The 22696-nt window shown below is 32.1% G+C and overlaps 1 protein-coding gene across 1 annotated transcript; it reads right to left on the minus strand.

Annotated features, from left to right (window-relative positions):
* Window positions 1-891: 891 nt before the first annotated feature.
* LOC133325740 (semaphorin-2A-like) lies at window positions 892-22393 on the minus strand (the record flags this gene model as incomplete). Its single annotated transcript, XM_061534462.1, has 7 exons — window positions 892-958; window positions 1573-1651; window positions 5959-6067; window positions 8565-8717; window positions 16963-17126; window positions 17309-17645; window positions 22165-22393. Coding segments are annotated over 6 exons (1064 nt in total), but the record flags the coding sequence as incomplete, so codon positions are not given.
* Window positions 22394-22696: the final 303 nt, after the last annotated feature.

Below are 22696 nucleotides of genomic sequence, written 5' to 3' on the forward strand. Positions count from 1 at the left end.
ATTGCTGTTTTGTTATATGTGTGTTTCTTTTGTTATTCATTTAAAACCGTTACTTTTCGTTATTGTTGCTGTTGTTGTTATTTGTAGTGTTTCATATTTGTTTTTGTTTTTTATTTTGTTATTGTATTTAAAAACTATTTTAAAAACCATTTCAATATTTCATATTTCATACGAACTGCATGCTGGCTGGCTGGTTTGCTTTTCTTCAATTTCACAATGTGTGTGTGACTGAGTGAGAGTTTTGTTGCGGGTATGTGTTTTGTTTTTTCATTTTCCCCCTTTTCCCTCAAGCAGCATGACTTGATGATGGTGCCTGAGTTTTTTGGGGGTTTTTTGTGGCAGGATTGTTGTTTTTTGTTTCTTTCTTTTTTTTGTCATTCTATATAGTAACTTTTTGTTCTTCACGTTGTTGTTGTTGCTGCTGTTGTAATTTGTTGTAGTTTTATTTGTGGGCGTGTGTTGAAAAAAATCCAAAATATGTCCATTCATATATCTTATTTTGCATGTATATGTATATATGTACATGTATGCTTATGTTTGTGGCTGTGTATGGGAATTTTATTTCTGTTATCCAGTTTTTGTGAAATAAACTCAACTTAAAATTTAAATCCTGTATCTTTAGATTTGTTGTATTCACTATTTGTTGTAGTTTTTGTTTGCTTGTATTTCGTTTAAAATCCTTTTAATCGATTTGTGTTGTTTTGTTTTCCATAAGCTGTTGATACTTTTTGTTTCGCCTCTTTATTTTTGTGTTTTTCGCTTTTTTTGTTTATTTTTTTTTTTTAATTTTTTTTTCTTTCTGTGTTTTTAAATTAAATTTTATTTTATTTGTTGAATACAAAACCAGATGATAAATCGAAAAGAATAACATAAATCAAACTATGATGTGTTTGTGTGGGGGGAAATATTGTCGTTTAAAAGCTTAAAAATGTCAGTCTTTAGTAAGTAGTTTGATGATCTGTAAATAAAAGAAACAATGAAGAGAAAAAATTTTAAATATTATTTGGGAATGGAAAAAATAACTGTTTTTTTAAATTAAATTGGAATATTTAAAAATATATTATTATAAACTTTTTTTTCAATTAATAAAATAGCCTCTATCGAACATAGTCAGGACGAAGGATATGATAGCATATTAAACACATTTGGAAATATAACAGGTCCACTATACCGACAACCACAACAAAATTTGGAATATGGAACTCTTTACACTAAATAATTGAGGCAAATTGAAGAAATTTTAAAAATAATCTGACAAATGAAAATACAGAAATGTCCTTATACAAAATAATTTGATATAAGGGAACGAAATGAAATAAAAATTTAGGCTTGTATTATATCTTTAGACTTAAAAAAATTTCCATATTTCAGAATGATTAATACAATTAAATTCGAACGCAAAAATAGTCTGGAATTGATGTTCGACTTTTATATATATGGAAACTGGTTAAGAAATTTAATCAGATAAAAAACTATGTTTGTATATTAAAAATTAAAATTTTTAAAATGAAATTTGAATCCACCATATAAACTATTGAAAAATATTTATGTTCGTATATCTTGATAACTTACCATTAGGTCAGACTACATTGTCATTACTATAGACTTCATTTATATGCTTTCCGGACGATTTGTCTTTCATGTTGCATTGCTGGAAATAAAAAAAAAATACAAAAACACATATAAATTAATATTTAATCATAATTAGAATATTAAATGCTATGCAGGCTACTCCAAAACTTCGAATTTTTTGGGAAAATTGTTTGCGATGATAAGGAGTATTGTGTGGCGGGCTCATATTAATTTAAATCTCAACATGATAATCAAAACAATGGCCGCATTTTACTAGGACCTCAAATACTCCAAATAGGGACCTTGATATGCTTAAAACGTCATATACATTAGAACTTTTTACCAGGTTAACCTACTTTATGAGGATTTATTTGACATATATTCAAAGGAATCGGCAAATGAAACCCACTACCAATATCGTGCCACATTTTGGCATAGCCCCCATATAATGTTTCCCGCAATTTATACATATTGCGGATTACAGATAAAATTTTTTAATTGGCTATAATTATATCTTTTCGGATAATGAATCGATTTTTTACCAAAATTGGTCTCTAGAAGTCGATTTTCACAATACTCCCCAGATACCATTTTTTTCTCATTAAACAAATTTTGGAATTCAAGAAAAATATGATAATCGCTTGGTGCCAAGTCCGGACTGTATGGCGGATGTATTAAAACCCCCGAAGTTTCTGGTGATTCACTGTAGATGTGTGTGGCCTAGCGTTGTCCTGGTGAAACACGACACCTCTCCTGTTGGCCAATTATGGCCAATTGCTATCTTCAGACGGTCCAGTTGTTGACATAAGATATCAGAATTTAGCGTTAGGCCATATGGAAGCAACTCATAACAAAAAATCCCCTTCCAGTTCCACCAAATGCATAGCAGAACCTTCCTGGCCGTTAGTCCTGGTTTGGCTACCGTTTGAGGTGCTTCACCGTTCTTTGACCACGATCGTTTTCGCGCAGGTTTATCGTATGTGATCCATTTCTCATCTCCAGTCACCATCCGTTTAAGGAATGTGCCCATCTCATTCTCAATTGGCCAAGGCTTCTCAGGTGAACATTTGATCCATCCTATTTTTTCTGTTAATTTGTGTGGTAACCAAACATCGAACTTCTTTTTAGATCAAGCTTTGTGTAAATGGTTTAAAACAGTTTTATGGTTATGGGAGATGTTACGACTGCTAATATGCCGGTCAACTTCGGTCATTTATCCGATTGTAGACGACCGGCCTAATTGATTTATTTTTCGCCAAGCTAATATATTCTTGATCAGAATTCTACATCAATAGAGATCGCAATATTTAAGATAGAGCTCTGGAACTTTGCACAGACATTCCTAGAACTCCTAGGATATTTGTTATTTCAAATGACATATATCGGTGACCGTTTTGGTGTACCCCTCATATAACGGTACTCCTTCCAATATTCGGTATTTTGGGGATATTGGATAAGTTTTACAATCGAATAGGTTCCAATTTGGTATTTGGGGTTCTCATTGAATAACACTTATCCTTACCAAAAAATATTAATATTGACTCAAGTTTCACGGTTGCCACCATATAACGGAAGTCCCCAATACACGGTATTTCGGGGATTTTTGACAGATTTTCCAACTGAATTGGCTTCAATTTGGTTTTTTTGGGTTATCATTGAGTAACACATAAGAGTGCCAATAATTATGAATATTGACAAAAGATTCATGTTTAACGTTGACCCACGATTAAGGGTAGCCCCCAAAATATGGTACCTCCAATATGGGTATTTTTTGACACGTTCGAGGTTCTATCATAACAAGAGATTTCTCATACCCAAAATATGGTACCTCCAATATGGGGATTTTTTGACACGTTCGAGGTTCTATCATAACAAGAGATTTCTCCTAGGAGCCCCATTAAATTTAGATATATTGATTGTCATCCAAATAGTGGAGGTGTATATAAATTTCGACCGGACTGAACTTAACATCGTTTACACTTGTTTTGGTCTTGATTTGTCAATGACTGGATATGCCGTGATTTGTGGCTAATATATACACTAGAAATACATTAAAACTATTCGGAAAGACAATTTTTATGCTAATTTTTTGGAGGTCCATATTTTAATGGATAATCACTCCGATAAACAATTAATGTATTCGAATATTTCGAGGTGTTATACATTCGTGAGACATGGAAAATATTAGGTTTCGGAAAAAAATTACGGAGGTTCTAGAAATATGTTTTTTTTTTTTTTTTTTGAACGGACATGAGGTCAATAAAACATTGTTCAATAGAGTCTGCATTATTATTGTACTCGTTAGATATTCAAAGTGTTCCCCTTATGGTTCTCAGAAAAAAACTCTTTCAGAATTGAATCCCATCAATATACAATAAAACATAGATAGATGGAATATTTATATACCTACAAATCCAATTTAAACCTGTTTTGTTTTCTTTATAAATTCTACAAAGTTTTTTATATTCAGTGTTCCGTTTTTTATGCATATACAATCCCACAGTAAATTATTGCACCGTCATCATTCCACAGATAATAAAAATTCAAAATATGCCTTAAATTTCATTAATCGACCATTCGAAACATTAACATACCATAATTAATGAGACTGCAGGCTTTAAAACAACCTATAAACATTCATCCCTCACCGTTGTCTATTCTACGGAGTTTTTTTCGTTTCCTTTCGCTTTAGCTGTGAACACCTTCACAGTTGTTAATGTAGCGATGTGTTGTCCTTGGCAGTTAATTCAGAAGCGTTTACACATTAAACAAAAACAAAAATGTTGTTGGCACTGGCATCTTTTGTGTGTCATTGCGAGTGAGTGAGAGAGATAGAGATAACACGTGAAAAAGAAAATATTTTTTTTCTCCACCGAAATTAAACGTTTCAGCAAATTAAACGTTGCTAATTGTTTTTAATTAATTTCCACTTTTTTCCGTTCTTTTGCCTTGCAGTTCTTTTTTGTTGTTCCTTTCATTCTTCATTTTTTTTTGTAATTTTGCTTTTGCATCTGTTTGTGTAATAAACATTTTACGGAATTCTTAATTTAGAATATTATTGTTGTTGCTGTTATATGTCTGGTGCCAGTATTTTCTTACAATTAATTAAAAAAACAAAAACCTGTTCGAAATTAAGGACATGCCCAGGACGTAAAAATCATATGTTTTGATCTTATTGGCATAAACAACATAAATGCCACCCTCGCCAACATTCTTCATGGTCCTTTTTTTCAAGTAACGTACATTTTTCCTCTTCTTCTTCCTAATGACCAACTTTATGTCCAATTCAATGTAATTAGTGTGTGTGTGTTGTACGAGATTTAGATGCTGTGTGAGTGCGAATGTGTGTGTGATTTACTTTTTACTGCTTAGCTGGCCATTTCGTTTGGTGGGGTTGTAAACGAAATTTGATTTATGATTTGCGAAGCAATTAAAAAATTCATTTTAAGGTTTCTCCTGCCATTACGAATTTTCATTTCCACTCGGTTGCAAATTACCCCGGCGATGAGGGAGTTCGCTTCAGATTTGCTATTTTCATCTTACAGTGACTTGGATGGTTGGCTGTTTGGTTGCTTGGTTTATTAGTCGCATGATTTATGTGGCTAAAGTTATTAATGAATTTATTGCTAAACATAAATTACTAAGTATTTCATTACGACTGTTTGGGTAAACAATGGTTATTAATTTTTTAAGACAAATTTGCTGTTACTGCCGCTGTTGCTGTTCTTGTTGGCGTAATAAAATTTATTGATTGGTAATTAGGCGGAAATTGTTAACAATAATTTTTGCAATTCGATACATTTAAGATTAGGGCAAATAAGTAGCTGGAGGCAAAGGAAATTCTTTTGAATTGAATTAATTGAAGCAGAAATGTTGTGGATATTTTTGGAGTGGAAAATTAAACAAATCATGTGAAAAATTTGAAATCGAATCAGGAACAACAACTTCAGCATTTATAGTCTTAAACCTTTTCTTAATAGGCTCGAGATTTTCAGAATAGAATTTAAAAAATATAAAATTATTGCAAAGTAATCAATCCAAATGGTATGCAAAATAACCCGCCAACACTACAAAAAATATAAAAAATGTTAATCCCTACTTTAAAATTTCACTTAAAGCCTTATTATGTTTGAGTCGATTATACCTAAAAATCTCAAGCCACCTCCTTCTCAGCTACAGCATTCAATAACTTCTCCCTTTAAAATTTTCTCTTTTCCCAACATTCATACACAATTATTATTTTCCGCATTATCTCAACTACAACACTTTAACTTTTAAAGTATTTCCTTGAATTTAGCCCCACCCTCGCCGAAATTTTCCCCACCCAATACCCTTTATTGTTTTATGTATGAGTTTCGCCATGAAATTTATTATATACAAACTTACCTCTTGTTTGGCCTGCCACTGTTTCATTGCTGATTTATATTTTTCAAATTCATTACACCAATGTGAGTAAATTTTCTGATAATCGTTTTTCTTCGATGGCGGTGTACATCTGTAATTAAAATTTACCAAAAAAGGAAGAAGAGGAAACAATATTTAATGTAACAGTAGACAATAAGAAACGAAGAACCTTGAAGAAAATCCAAACAAAAAAAAATCGAACGTTAACGAACATAAATTAAAGTTTGGTTTACAACGTGCAAATGAAAGAGAGAGAGAGAGAGAGAGAGAAAGGCACAGACATTGCAAGAATTCATGGTGTGCAGAGTGTTAATTTATGTACATCGATGAGTTAACGTGGGGCGTAAGATGAAGTTTTTTTAAAGGGTTATTAAATAAATAGTAAAATAATTTTTTTTAAAGAAAAACGTACATGAAACTAAAACCACTCTTCTATTAGGATTGCTATTTCAGTTTTTGAAGCTCCTATCCACATTCTCCAATCGAATAGTAGGTCATTTTGTAAAGCGATTTCTTAAAGGTTTCAAATCTTCTGGCCGTAAATTTTCAACTCTACTTTCAACGGCTCTTAGGCAAGTTGAAGGTCTAAACTCTATTTCCATACGATATATTAGATTGGGGAAAAAGAAATCTATTATGAAAATCTGGGAGAAAAAACATCGGAGAAATGATCGAAGTTGACCGGCATGTTAGCAGTCGTAACATCGCCGAGGAGCTAAAAAATCGACCATAGAACTGTTTTAAACCATTTGCACAAACAGAAAAAATAGGATAGATAGAATTTCCATTTCCATCGATAGACCCATTTCTTAAACAGATGGTACCGGAGATAAGAAAGATTGGTGAAGCACCTCAAACGGTGGCCAAACCAGGACTAACAGACATGAAGGTTCTGCTATACATTTGGTGGGACTGGAAGGGGATTATTTATTATGAGTTGCTTCCATATGGCTAAATTCTGATCTCTACTGTCATTAACTGGGCCGTTTGAAGACAGCAATTGACCACAATTGGTCAACAGGAGAGGTATCCTGTTGCACAAGGACAAATAGGCTCATACATTTACAGTGTCTCGCCAGAAAGATCGGGAACTTGGTTGGGAAGTTTTAATGCATCCGCCATACAGTCCGGACGTGGTACCAAGAGATTATCATACATTTCTTGCATTACAAATGATAATAATGATAAAAAATTGGTATCTAGGGAGGATTGTGAAAATCGACTACTAAAGTTTTTTGCAAATAGAGGGCAGGACTTCTAAGAGAGAGGCATTATGAAGTTACCTTTAAAATGGCAACATAATCGGACATTCCGAAATATGTTAAATAAAGACATAAATTTCATATAAAAATAATGGATATATTTTGCCCCAACCATTATTTTGGGATTAGGGTATAAAAAACGTCCTAAAGACAGGATATAGACCGATCCTATTGGTATTGCCTAAGAAATAGAAGCCACTACCCATTGTGAGTAGTTAAATGTCCTGGCCTAAATGTTTACCCTTATATTCTGTTATGTGGTATATTGGTTTTTCAAAGGTTGAAAAATTGACAGAATTTTTTTTTGGTAGCTCTATCCTTTACGTAGTCCTCATAGGGGACCACACCTATTTCGTTATTTACAAGGCCCTATTCTCATTTTCCAATCGTACTGTACTTTGGCGTTTCGGCTTCTCTGAAGATGAGAAACTATATTAACATATCTCTCATATCAGGTATTGTGAGTTAGCCTCAATTTTCAACAGAAATGACTGCAATGTGAATTTTTAATTTTTTTCACAGCATGAAATCGATTCTTTGAAAAATAAGGTCCACATTTTGGTATAGATCGATTTGAAATAGTGGCATTTCCTGCATGTCCGAAATTTGGACGTTCGATTTCTCAGAGGCTAAAATTCTTCCCCATAATTTGACATAGGCTTCTGGTATCGATGATTCTGCCGATTTTAGATATTTAAAGGCCCTAACTTGAATAGATGGAGCTATTGGGTTATCTTTAACATATCTCAACCCGAACTTATATTTTTTTCTTAGTTTCTTAGGTTATAGAAATTTCACCCTTTGAACTTTTCGGAGATTTTACTTCATCTCTCCATAATCACCCTTTAATGGCCAGCCCAAAGAAGGACAAATAAATTAAGCAAACGATGTTACGCGGTCCACGAAAGTAAACGTAAATTGAGAAGCGGAGAAACGGAAATAATATAAACTAAAAGAAAAACGCTCATAATTGTTGTCATACAAACAAAAAAGGGAAATCGATGAAGTGAACATATGCCATGATAATTTCACAGCACCATGGTGACTGAAATTTAAGGACAACCAGAAAAAATAACCCAAAAAAATAAAAAAATCTTTCGAAATTTTTTTGAAGGAAAACTTTAAATTAAGAAGAAATTTCGAACGAAAAAATATTTAACAGAACGTGCCTGAACATAAATTTCGAACGGAAAATAAAACGAAAGAATTTATAAATAATTAAATATTGTCGTAGCTTAAATTATTTTTCAAACAAAATGTTCGTTAAGCTGATTTTCTTTAAAGTTTTCGTTGCAGGATATTATTATTTTTTTCAACAAAACTTACCTGTGGGCATCAACATTGACGCTGTAACTGCACAGCAGTGTACCGCCTAAATAACTGTCATAGCGTCCACCATCGCCTTCGTTAATTGAAATAATCACCAGACCACCCTCCGATGTTTCAATATATTTGGAGGGGGTAAAGGCAATTTCATAGCTAAATGAAACGAAGAAAAGGAGAAGAGAGGAAGAAAAACATGTTATTAATTTTCAAATATTTAAAAACTTACAAATTAGGAAAACGAATTTAAGAAAATGTTGTGGGAAAATCTAAAACACTAATTGGCAGTTTATGTTGAGCTAAGAAAATTCGCTTAAAGAGGAACTTTTTTATGGTAGTGGATCTTCGTATGACTGTATAAATCGCAAATAGAATTGCTATTTGGAAAAACATTATATTTTTTACTTAAAAATAAAATCTCTACACATATTTAAACTGAATCTAAATAAATTCTTCTCTTCAATCGATAGACCCTGCCAAGTAAGAAAAAATCCTAACTTAACTTAAATAATGTATATTTGCATAAATTATATATTCTTGTCTTGCTATGCTACAAAAAGTATACTAAAAAACTACCAACTACCAAAAATTCCTTTTAAATCTTCCGCAATGCTTTTAATATTCAATTCCTTGTAACCAAAAAAAATTGCAAAAGAACCGAAAAAACACTACTACTACTCCAACTTGCTCCTCCATTGAATTACATGAGATCCAACACCAAAGCCTTTTTAGTTTGACTGTGGCACATGCCCACAAGATTTGTCACAACCCGTAACTAACATTAAAGCCTATGTCCCGTTTTGGAAAAACAACATCTCCATGGATGTACAAGAGTGTTTGTTACTTTATAGAAATAAACGAGCTCAAAACGAAACTTCCTAAAAAAAAGTCACAAAACTTTTCGTTGTTGTTGTTGGATGGTTGGCCAATAACAATGATAATAAAAAAAAAACGAAATGAAGTACTATGGCAAAAAAAAGTCAAAATTTAAATTGAAAAGTTCGATATGCTGTCTTAACACCAAGAGAGCAAGGCACACCAAACCCATTCATTCGAATTTCAATGTGTACGAACATACTCGTATCACTGTAAGATATATATTCGTATATTGATGTACATATTTCGGCACAATTTAAATTTTTTTCTAGATATTTTATAAAATATTATGGCGGAGATTAGTGTTGGTTAGGATGCGAATATATGTTCGGAAATATTCGGGTATGGGAGATATACATGTTTTTATAATCTCCACCATAAAGATTGTCTGTCCGCCTGAGCGTCTGTTGAAATCATGTTAGATCTCGCAATATTTAAGATAGATTTTTGAAATTTTGCACATACATTGCTACTGAATGTTATCGGTCGATGGTGATGATATATTCTGTATGTTGGGAACTTTTTAAACTGAATTGACTGTACATTGGTACTTTGGGTACTCATTGAGTAGCAAATCTTCCTGCCAAAACGATTTATATTTGTCACGCCTCCCAAATGTGGATATTTTCGAGAGTTTGGTCTCTTGATTGAACCAAATTAGCTGGCATTTTAAAATCTCCCCACCTTCCTGCTCTAATTGGACCCATTTTTCAAGTAAATTGACTGTGATTTTATATTTCCGATACTGATTGGGTAGCAAATCTCCCTACTTACAATACAGGGCTACTTTTGGGTAGCCCCATACAAGGAAACCTCTCATTTTTTGCATTTTGGGAGAATATAATTAGTTTTTAATTAAATTTGCGGTAATTTAGAATTTTGGATTCTATATAGGAAATTTCTAATTTAGTCCAGTTTCGAGGTAGGTACACTCCATTATTCGGTATTTTGGGTAATGCTTTACAACCGAATTAGTTGATTTCTTCGACACATTATCAATATTGAATGATCTGTCGTTATAGCAGCCCCTTTATAGTTATGTTGGATGTTCCTACGCCAATTTTCTAACGAAAATAACTATATTATAGCATTACGAATAAGAATTCCGAGACTGTGGTGGCTAAAAAACTTCTCCACAGAACATTCTCAATATAAATCCATACTTCCACAAATCCCCATATAAATGTCAGGTGCCATTTTTGGTACCTTAAATGTTCTGGCATAATTATATCCCATACATCTATGTTGTCAGGGTATTATAGCCTTGTGCAGCCCCAAGAGGTCTAGACCCACCTTTACAGGCCACAGTTTTGGACCAATCGTTACGAAATTTTGCACATAGGATGGGCTATGATCAATGAATACCCCTATTGCTTTTCGTAAACATCGGTTAATTTTTAATGGATGAAATGGACCAAATATTTATCGCTCCACAGAACGCAATTATAGCCCGAACATCGCGAAATTTTACACAGAGAAGGGGATCGGGCCAAAGAATAAGCATGACTGTTTTGATAAAGATTAGCCCAGAATTTTGTGTTAAAAGTGACAAAATCTGTATTTTGGTGTATATATCCTTTCTTGAAGGACGTAGATAAGTTGACAGTATATCCAAGAGGTCTGGTTGTCCTGTAAATTGATACCAATTATATTGATGTATGTACTCGCATGTGGGAGTTATACGTAAACATTTAAAGGTGTCTATGTGTTATGATATTCTTTAGTGTTACTATTACCCCACTAGAGGGCGGACATGTCGCGCTTATCGCCTTGAAATTTTACCACGAAGTTCGGGTTTTGGTCAAGGGCGACGCCTATAATTTTCGGTGATGGTCTTATGATATTTAGGGTGTGTCATGAATCAAAGAGTTTATTTTTGTCAGATTTTTTATTCGCTCTATAGGCCATTATCATATAAGAACATCCAGCGTATACAGGATTTCATTTCGGGGGCCCGGTAGTACAAAATGAAAAAATCTCAAAAAATTAAATTGGGCGTGCCCCGGGACTACCTCTGCGTACTTCTATGAGAACACCTCATATTTTACATGGTGAAGGGGATTTAACCAATTACTTATAACGGATTTTTAGGTGATGATCTTTGAATATTCCGGGGGTCAAATCACCCTAAAAACTAAAGTGACCAAATTTTTATTTTATGACTTAAAAATTCGACCCGGGAAAACAAGATTTGCAACCAGGGTTTAGAATGTGAAGCTGTTGCCCTGTAAGACGTCGATAGAGTACAACTATCGCGATATATTGTCCTGGCTCGGAGTATAGATCCGCAGAAACTTAAACTTCAGTGGTAGTTGTGTAAGGTATCATATTGTCGGCCTCGTCCGACTATACTACTCTGCTCAATGGTTTTTATATTATGTTTTTTTATAGTTTATATTTTACATTTTTTATTATATAGTTCATATTTTATATATTATTTTTTATATTTCATGTGTTTTATTTTTTATGTGTTTTATTTTATATTTTTAATTTTATATTTTATACTTTATATATCATATTATGTACTTAAAATTTTATATATTTTATGTTTATGTTTTATATTTGTTATTTTATTTTTTATATTTTATTTTCTGCTTTTCATATTTTAAATTTTATATTTAAAAATTTATGTTCAATATTTTATTATTTATATTTTTTATATATTTTATTTTATGTTTTATACTTTATATTTTATATTCTTAATTTTATATTTTATAGTTTTTGTTTTTAATTTTATATTTTGAATTGCATGTTTTATATTTAAATTTTCTATAAATATTTCTTTTTATTTAATAAAATTTAATAAATATTTTTTTATTTAATATTTAAGCTTTTCACCAATACGGTGTCCCATATCCATTATCCGATCAAATTACACAGCACTAATAGAATAGCGGCATGTTTAAAAAGTTACCAACACAACAAATAACAAACCTATTTGCTGTTTTACATACTCGAATACGAACGAAAGAGCGTACAAATATTTACGCGCTGGTACCCGCCACACACACACACACACACACAAACATATATATATATTTTTTTTAACTAAAAATATAAGTAAAATATATACGTATGTGTGTGTGGCGACATGAGGCCTTTGCATTCAATTTGAAAGAAGTAAAAGAAAGTTTTGACTTTTATATATGGACATGGAAAAGAGGGCCACACAAAAAAAATTTAATGTTTCAAACACATATATATATATATATATATATATATATATATATAAATTTCCTGGCAAATGTTGGAAAGGCAGTGAATTGTAAAAGCAAAGAGCGAAATATTGACTAACAACACATTTTAAAGTGTCAATTTACCGCTTTAATGCCAAAACAAAACTTTTGGTACTTCATTTCCGTTTCCTTTTTTCGTAAAAAAAAAATAAAATAACGTAACGCCCAGCAACATTTCGTTTTTCGGATGTCTTTGCCATTCCACCCTGCCAGTAATTGACGTGTTTTATTACAGCATTGCTCTCGCTCGTGCTAATGCTGGTTGGTTGATTGTTGTTGTTCTTTTTGGAGTTTTCAACTTGAATCTTAGTTTTTTTTTTGGCTTTATTGAATTTTCGATTGGAATTTTTATGTAGACGTTTACATTGCAGAGTTTGTATTTTAATGTTGTTGTTGGCATTGGTGTTGTAAAAAAACGAAGGAAAAAAGTTGAAGGAATTTTGTTGTCGTTCCATGATAAACATAATCTGTGGAAAATTTTTCAAAAAAAGAACAAATGAAGAGAACCTCATCAGTTACATTTCCGTTTGACGATGATATGTCATGTCTGACTGTCACATCAGACATAGAAGACACATTTCTTGTCTATTTTCTCAATAAGCAGCCATAAGCATATAGCCAAAGTTGGTATTTTAACTTAGTTATGGCTTCATTAGATTTCAATTTGTAGAAAAAAATAATAATAATAAACATGATGAGCTTTATACAGGATATTTCTTCTCATAAATATTTTGTGTGTGTGCGTGTGTCTTCTTTGCTTGTCATATCATCATCGTCATAAATTTAATAATTTCAGATATCTATAACACACAGCATGTGTCTTTTTAGGAGATTTTTTTTATATGCAAGAATTAAAATTTACTTTTTTTTGAAAAATGTTGACATTGAGTTTTAGTACTTTGAAAAAGATTTTGTAAATAAAATCTGATGAAATCATCCACCTATCAATCTTTTAATTATATTTGGAAATTTTCGTATATTTGCTTCGTTGTAAAAATTTTTTTGAATGATGAAAATGATTTTTCATTTATTGTTATTGTTATTGTTTTTTTTTTGTTTGGATTGGGAAGCCGATTCCTTCTTCTTCGAAGTGTGGTAGTAAGCTTTCAGGGTAGATGGCTCAGGTTTCTTCAACTTTCCGAAACCCGACTTAAAAAATGCACTCAAGGAAAAAACTAGGTACACCCTCAAGTCGAATGCAGTAAAAATCGATTCATAGTTTCGGAAGCAGAAAGGTACACCCTCAAGACGAAGGCAGCAAAAATCGATTCTTAGGTTCGGAAGCAAAAAGGTGTTTTTGACAAAACCTAATTTTTAAAGCTGTGGTCGGAAATATTATTTTGAAATAATTTTTCAGATATTTTGGAACACCTTTATTTTAAGAAAAATATTTAATCGGTTGTGGATTGTAAAAAATTAAGGAATTGATGTTTTAAAATTATGTTTTGAAGAATGTACTGTGGAAAACGGGGATTTAAAAAAAATGATTTTTGATAGGACGCAATGATTGTGGATTTAAAAAATAAATTTCGATTTTGAAGACCTCTGTATTTTTAATGGCAGAGCTCTAGGATTCAAAGCTTTCCTCTTGATATCATGTTTCCTAACCATCCCCTTTCTGCTCTTGAAATATCCAAACAAGTGTAAAATCTTTTTTTTTTTTTTTTTTTTTTTGTCAAAAATATAAACGATACCCACCACATCTCCACCAGACACATTTCTAAGGGGAGGGTGTCAATTAGTTTGAAATTTAATATTTCTCAATGTTTATGTTTGTATGTACGAATGAACACTTGTATGTCTCCCTTGAATTGTATACAATTTTTATTTTGTGATTTGCTAGATAAAATTCGATACAGTATTTCATAATCAAATTATTGATAGCTATTATCAAACATTTAAAATATAATTTATTTATTCATATTTGTATAAATGTTACGAATTGGATATTCTCTATTTTTCTTGAATTGAGGGTGAATGACAGTTGTACAAATCGACTGTGATATCTTGATAATATTTCAAAGGAGAAGAATTTGTTAAGGATTTCTTCATTGAAATTTGATTTAGACAAATACATGACTATGTATGCCTATTGATTTGCAGATAAGGATAAGTTTTTCTTTATCAATAAATCATTGACAATTTAAAAAGAAAAGTTTTTTAAATGTTGAAAATGGCTTTGATAACGATAGCAATCAGATCCAATTGGTTATGGCTAGAAAAGTAGTTATTTAAATACTTAAAAAAAGATCGTATAATTCGCAAAAGATGCAATTCGGTAGGACTTCAACATTCATAAAATAAAACAAGGCATCTGCCTAACTACCCAACCACCCCTGACTCTCTCGCTTCGTCATTCAGCCATCCAAAAAATCTCAGTTTGTTAACAAAAACCAGTAAGGAATGTAGTAAAGGCGGACTGGGCCGACTATATAATACCCTTCACCACTTTGGGTGTATTCTACATATGTCTCCTAATGGACTTCGTCTTTTCGAAAGAACATTGGCATGAAATTGAACGAACATGAATATAAGATATTTATGCCTTTCTGGAACCTATGCTAAATTTAATTTCATTGAAGAGCTATTTCTAAATCTGGAACGATTTTCACGAAGCTTATCGCACACCATTCTACGCTATGGCAAATTTCGTGCAAATCGAAAATTATATATGGACTTCGGTGCACCATTTACACAAAATCGGACAGAAATATATATGGGTGCTATATCTAAATCTGTACCGATTTTCACGAAACTTTGCACACATCATTCTAGACTCAATTCAGTGCGCTATGACAAATTTCTTGGAAAATGAATGTTATATATGGAGACATTGGTGCACCATTTACATTAAATTGAACGAAGATATATATGGGTGCTATATCTAAATCTGAACCGATTTTCCCGAAACTTAACACACATCATTGTATACTTCATTCATTACGCTGTGCCAAATTTCGTGCAAATCGAAAGATATATAGGGACTTTGGTGCACCATTTACATAAAATCGGACGAAACTATATATGTGAACTATATCTAAATCTGAACCGATTTTAATCAAACCCAGCACACATTATTCTAGGCTCAATTCAGAACACTATGCCAAATTTCGGGTAAATCGAATGATATATAGGGACATTGGTGCACCATTTACATAACATCGGACGAAAATATATACGGGAGCTATATCTAAATCTGGGCCGATTTTTACGAAACTTTGCACACATTATTCTAGACTCAATTCAGTACGCTATGCCAAATTTTGTGGAAATCGAAGAATATGTAAGTTCTTTTGTGCACCATTTACATAAAATCGGAGGAAAATATGTATGGGAGCTATATCTAAATCTGAACCGATTTTCAAGAAATTGTACACACATCATTCTAGACCCAATTCAGTACGCTGTGCCAAGTTTCGTGCCAATCGAAGAATATATAGGGTCTTTGGTGCACCATTTACCTAAAATCGGACGAAAATATATATGGGAGCTATATCTAAATCTGAACCGATTTTCATGAAACTTTGCACAAATAATTCTAGGCTCAATTCAGTACTATATGTCAAATTTCGTGCAAATCGTGCAAATGATAGATTTTTAAAAATATTTTTCTGAAGTGCGAAGAATTTTAGAAATAATTTTCTTAAGGGCGTACATTTTTAAAAATAATTTTTCTCAAGGGATTAGACTTTTAGAAAAATATTTTTTTAAGGTTGTATAACTTTTAAAAATATTTTTTTATGTTTTACCAATAATTTTTTAAGTTTTTCGATTTTTTAAACATAGTTTTAGAAAGTGGTAGATTTTTAACAAATTTGTCTTAATTTTATCTACTTAAAAACGTATTTAATTTGTTTAATATTTCTTTATAAAATTTTAAATATCGCCACGGCTCACTCATCCAAAAGTTCTACTTCAAAGCCGTGGTTCAATGACTCGCCATATTTCTATACTATCCCAGTCTCAATTCTATATCAAACTATAGACACTTATTCGTGCATTCGTTTCGAAACAACAACAACAACATCAACACAAACGCAGCATTTGACACTTCCAATATCTTTTCAATGATATACGAGACATCAGAAGAACGATATCATCTTCTCAATGCAAAGACATGAAACACAATTCACATATTCCGACACCACATACCAGAGCTGCAGCATCGACAAGACAACCAAACACCATTACCACCATATTACCATCACTACTACACCACCACACTACCAGGGAACTAAATGTGTGTGTGTGTGTTTTAGTAAAATTCCACGGCTTCTCCTAAAACTTACCGTCCTTTTTCCGTTGAATGATGATACCATCGTACGGTTTTTTGTTTTAGAACTTCGGGTACTTTAACAAAACACGATAGATGCAACGTTTGGCCATATGAGGCGGTGATACGTTTCTTTAGGACGCTTGTATCACAAATGCCGGAAGTTTCGTTGGCAACATCCTAGCGCGCCATAAAAGGAAACATAAAAACAAACAACAGCATTAGATAAGATATTGAAAAAATAGAAATATGATAGGAATATGAAAAACAAAATTTAATGAAATTGGATAGCGAAAGATTTAAATTAAAATTCAGTTCCAAAAAGAAATAAAAATATAAAATTATTTTGTTGACAACCTTACCTGTAACAACCCCAATTGATATGGTTTACATGTCCCAGCATCCTTATCCCAACCACAATAGGGATCGGCCACACAACGGAAGCAGGAGTCATAACGTCTTGCACACATTGCCAAATCGATTTGTTTAACCGCATAATCTGTCGATAGATATAGAGAACCGGTTTTCTGGCTTATACCCATTTCTCGTATCGGTTCATTGTGTGCCACTTCGAATATATCCAAAAGATTCGAATGTCGATGACCGTAACGTATAAATTGTACTATTTTATATATGCTACCGGTGGCGGTGCCAATGAAATACACTAAATATTCTTGATTTAATTTATCGATGCGTATTCTGGAAAAATAAAGAAATGGAGAAATATGAAATTAATAATTTGGTTTATAAAATTTTCCTATTTTTTTAAATTTCTTTATTAACTTAAAAATATTCTTTAAATGGTAAAAAATCGATGTTTAGAATTTTGCACATTTTTTTCTCCCTTTCACATATTTAATAAAAAAAACGAAATCAACAACTCCATTTAATTTATGAAACACTTTGTAAATGTCAAAAGTTTATTCCAGTTTTCTTCCCACAAAACTATTAAAAAACAACAACAAGAAAGTTTAACAACCAAAAAAAAATGAATAGCTGGCTTGTAACCCTTCTTTCACAAACTTGTTAATGCTTAGCAATATCTTTAAGACATATAAGGAGAAGAAGAAGTAAACGAAACAAGTGAAAGAAGATAAACTAGAACGACAAACGTTTAAAGAAAATAACTTCCGGTTTTGAAAAAAAATATATGTATTTTTGTTCCACATACATTTTCATTGGTCACTTGAACAATTTTTAGTTTTCGGAAAGAGCAGGGATTTATGCCACAGAAAATAAACCAAAAAAACAACAACAAGAAAGAGAAATATGACTTTGAGTTGGTTTTAAAACAACAATAAATACCGGAAAAAGAAATGTCCTTTTCAAATTAGTTAGATGTTTTGTCGTCGTCATTGTTGTTGTTGTTGTTTAAAGCACATTACCCAACTAGTCATTACCATAAGTCACAAAGAAAAAGAGAACAACAACAACAGAAGCCATATTACCACCACAAATAAGAAAACCGACAAAAAAGGAAATCATTTATGTTTTCCGAAAATTCTTCTACCAGAAATTAATTTTTAGAAAAAAGAAATTGTAAAGGTTTGAAGACAAAGATGTGAAATATAATATTTTAAGAGATGAGGTTGTTGTTCTTTTAATTAAGAGAATAATAACGAAAATATTTTTATGGTCATCACATGGTATTGTAAAGTTATGTAGTGTTAAGGAATTTTCATTGGAATTTGAGTTAAATAAGATATTTTCACTTTGAGAGAAGAAGGTAACATATTATTCAATAAAGAAAATAATAAAGTAGAAAAAACCTTTAACGACACAAGAATAGGTCATCAAATCGAACCGTGTGATTATCTTCCATAGTTTCTTTAAATCAAGTAAAATTCGGTCGTTCGCAACCTTCCACTATATTGCAGTCATGCAGTGTTTAAATTCGAATATGACCTTCTTAATGCCTAAAATAGAGCCGAACCATTATATGGGGATACATCATTACATGGAGCTATAGGAATTTCTTTTATGCTTTGTAAATCCGAAATTTCAAATTATAACCACCAAGAAAAGGGGATATGCCAAACAGTCACCCTGTTTGGAGATCTTTTATCTTCTGTAAATCTAAAATTCTGAATTAAATTCACCTAAGTTAGAAAATTCTGCCAGGACTTGAAAAATGTCTAAAATAGCAAGGAAACATATCCATATCGGAATATTTCATTGAACAATTTCTCTTGAGAAATATTTTACCCTCCGAATTGCCAAAACAAGTACTTTCCTTCCAAAGTGAAGTTTATCCTCCATGAGGCCAAAATTTTAAATTACAACAAATTCATTTTATATTATAAAATTCGATCATGACATTAAAAATACCAAACCTTTGTCAGAACAGGGCCTTTGGATTAAGCCAAAACATTGCCTGTGTAAAACTGATCTTCTATCAGCTGTTCTACATTTTGTGAATCTGGTAAAAAATGCAGTTGAGGCCTGAAACATATCTGAACTGGAAAAAAGTATTATTTTTATCCTCCCAGACCAAAAAATATCAAGTTACAAAATTTTCAGTTTATATTAGAAATTAAGATATGGATATTCTAAAACCCTAATATTATACAGAGCATTGTGTTGTTCAAGACAAATAAGGGCATTCGTTGAAATTTTTCTGAGAAGAGGTATACATCTTGTGAGAACCCGAAATGCAAGGTTATAGACATTTAGGTCGGAACGTTCACCCAGCTCCTTCAATATTCCTAATATGGACCGAAATCTCTATATGGGGCATTATTAGAAAAAATAGACCCCTACCCCTTCCAGGAAGCATTTTATTCTCCCAAAATCAGAAATGTCAAAGCAAAGCAACTTCGATTTAAAATAAGGGTGGAACTTTAAAAATACCTTAAACGCGCCGTGACCGTTTTATAGCTTCGTTTTATTCCTTTCAGAACCCCAAATTGTAAGCTAAGGGCTTTGAAAACACCTAAGGTATATGGTAACTATTCCAAAACATACGCCTATATTGAAAATATTCTACTAGTAAGGTTCTGTCCTCTCAGAACCCAAAAAATACCAAAATGTATCAATTTTGTTGAAAAATCGCCCAAGACTTTAAAAAACATAGTGGTGATTTCCAATGAAGGATCTTCACAAGCGTGGACCTTCATATAGAACATTTTCTTTGAGAAGGTTCTAAACAATGACCTTTTGTTGAAAATCAGTAATGTCGGTGACTTCATAGGAGGGCTGTTCAAATTCGTGGACCATCATATAGGGGTTTTGGAAATGCATATAGGAATATGGGAGCTGTTTCAAAACATGTGCCCAAATTGAAATAATTTTTTTGTAAGGCTTGTATCCTCTTAGAACCGAAAAATACCAAAATCCGTACAGGACGTTAAAATTATAACTTCATATGGTGATCTTCAAAAGCTTTGAGCTTCATGCAGAAGATTTTCTTTGAGAAGGTTTTAAAAAAGGCCTATATTAACAGTCCAATTACGACCACTTCGGTTTCTACATACCGCTGAGGCTTTGAAAACACCCAATGTAGAGCGGAATCATTATATGGCATCTATTCTGAATCTGAATATTGAAAATATTCGACTTGTAAGGCTTCTATCGCATAGGGAGCCAAAAAACCGTAGTCATGATTTATATGTTAGTCATTATTATTAGAAAATCCATATAGGATCTTAAAAATCCTGCCTAAATAAAATATTTTATTCTCTGATTACCAGAAATTTGAAATTACAGCAACTTCGATTGGAAAAAAAATTAGCTTAAACCTTCAAAACACCGAAAATATGCCGGTCCATCATATAAAGCTATTCCTCAATGTGTTCCGATGTATACCGTTTTCAATATCAACCTGGCTTGATCTGTTTCGAATATAACGATTTATATAATGATTTAAACAGACACCTAGACTCTGATCTAGAATACATAGCCATTATGGGATCTCCCATGAATGGATTTTATAAAAAATACAGATTTCCGAAAAAGGCAGATAATTAAATATTTTCAAATATTCTGAGGCTATTTCTCTAGATGTTCTGATATATCACATTTTTAATATTGAACATACTGATAGTATTTTAGAGTACGTGCAAAATTTAAAATATTTGTTTTAAATATAACGTACTTATGATAATTTCAACAAACACCTAGACCGACATGGCTCAAATAATTCGAGAATATGAACCCGATTTAGTGTAGGTAGGTATTATGGAGTCTTCAACGAATGACAAAATAAATACAGCCTTCATGTTATAGGGAAGGGTATAAACAGCTACGGTTGTTGGACCGTTTAGCTAAAAACTGTTATTTTATAAAAAATATACAGATTTCTAAATAAGCCGAATGCTAATATGATAAGGGAATAATATCAATTATCTACCAAAACGAATTGAAAGTAGCACATCTAATATGGGAAACTCGAAACTTGTCTTTGATGAATAACACAATTAATAAAACCATCACCTTATAGCGTAGGGTATACAAGTCAGTCTTTTGACTTAATTTTATTTAAAATACAAAATTCCGAAAAATTGGAATGATAATATGATAATGGAATAAAACCCTTAATCTATCAAAATGATTTTTTTTTTAATTTTTCAATAATTTGGCCCCTTCATGGGCAAACGACCCCACAGAGACCCCATCAACACTGAAAGGGTTAAGAGCATTCCCATTAAAATATGCAAACACCAAAAACTCCACTTTACATTCTAAATGCTTGTTGCTAATTTATTACCATTATCCTCTTATAGAAGAAATTTGGATCTATTTCAAGCAACTACTAAAAACAAAAAAATGTTTTTCTTGTGGTTTCTCTGACCCCAGGCTCCAATAGTCATGTCGCAGAGATGGCCTTTTTCGGTAGGTTTTTATATTTATTTCAACTTGAAAATATATTTGTTTTTCGTGTTTTATTTTTGTGGTCAAGAAGTGTAAGTCCGTTTTTGTTTTACCATCATCATTTTTTGGCAAACCTACAAAAACGTAATGTAACCCCTTGCCCTTCTGCCTCTTTATGTCTTGCTTTTTATAAAAAAGTCATTGTTTAAAATATTATGCCATAAATATCTTGAGAAAATGGCAAAAGAAACGGAGAACAAAAAACCTCTTTCCTTCCATTTATAAACTCTTTTTCTTTCTTGGCCACAAAGACAGTTACACAAAACAAAAAAGAAATATGTTTTTTTTAATCTTCTTCATATATGGCCACACACATGCCGTTAGCCGTTCTTTGGCAAAAAATACTTACTTGTCCACAACCAATTTGGTCAAGATAATATCACGTTTATAAAACACTGGATTGCCAAATTCATGATCGATGGCTTTGTCCATTAATGGATGTTTACGTATGAAATTGAGCACTAAATCGGGCAGGGCTTGGGTATCTTCAACACATGTACCGGGACGTGGTTCGGGTACTTTGGAATTCAAGACAGGCAACCAGGCGGAATTGGAGGTAGCTTGTTCTTTGAATTTACCTGTAAGAAAAAAAAAACATGCAGACATAAATAACATTAGATTTAAGATAAAGAAAAAAACATTTGTATTAGAAATATTTATGAGTGTATGTATGTGCAGATGTTAAGTGGAATGGGTTAAATTTGCTACAACATATAGAATTATATAAGAGGATAAATTCAATGGGTTTGTAAACTCGATTTGCCCTCCTAAGAATTAGGCAACTTTTTGAATAAATCTCTTTTTTGGAGTAAATATTTTTGATAGTTTCTGCAAAAATATTTTCTAAAAAATAATCTCAATTTATCTCAATAAAATATCTG

Source organism: Musca vetustissima, unplaced genomic scaffold (assembly GCF_032173495.1).
Source record: "Musca vetustissima isolate MV318-11 ecotype Yass unplaced genomic scaffold, APGP_CSIRO_Mvet_v1 utg135284, whole genome shotgun sequence".
NCBI lineage: Eukaryota > Metazoa > Arthropoda > Insecta > Diptera > Muscidae > Musca > Musca vetustissima.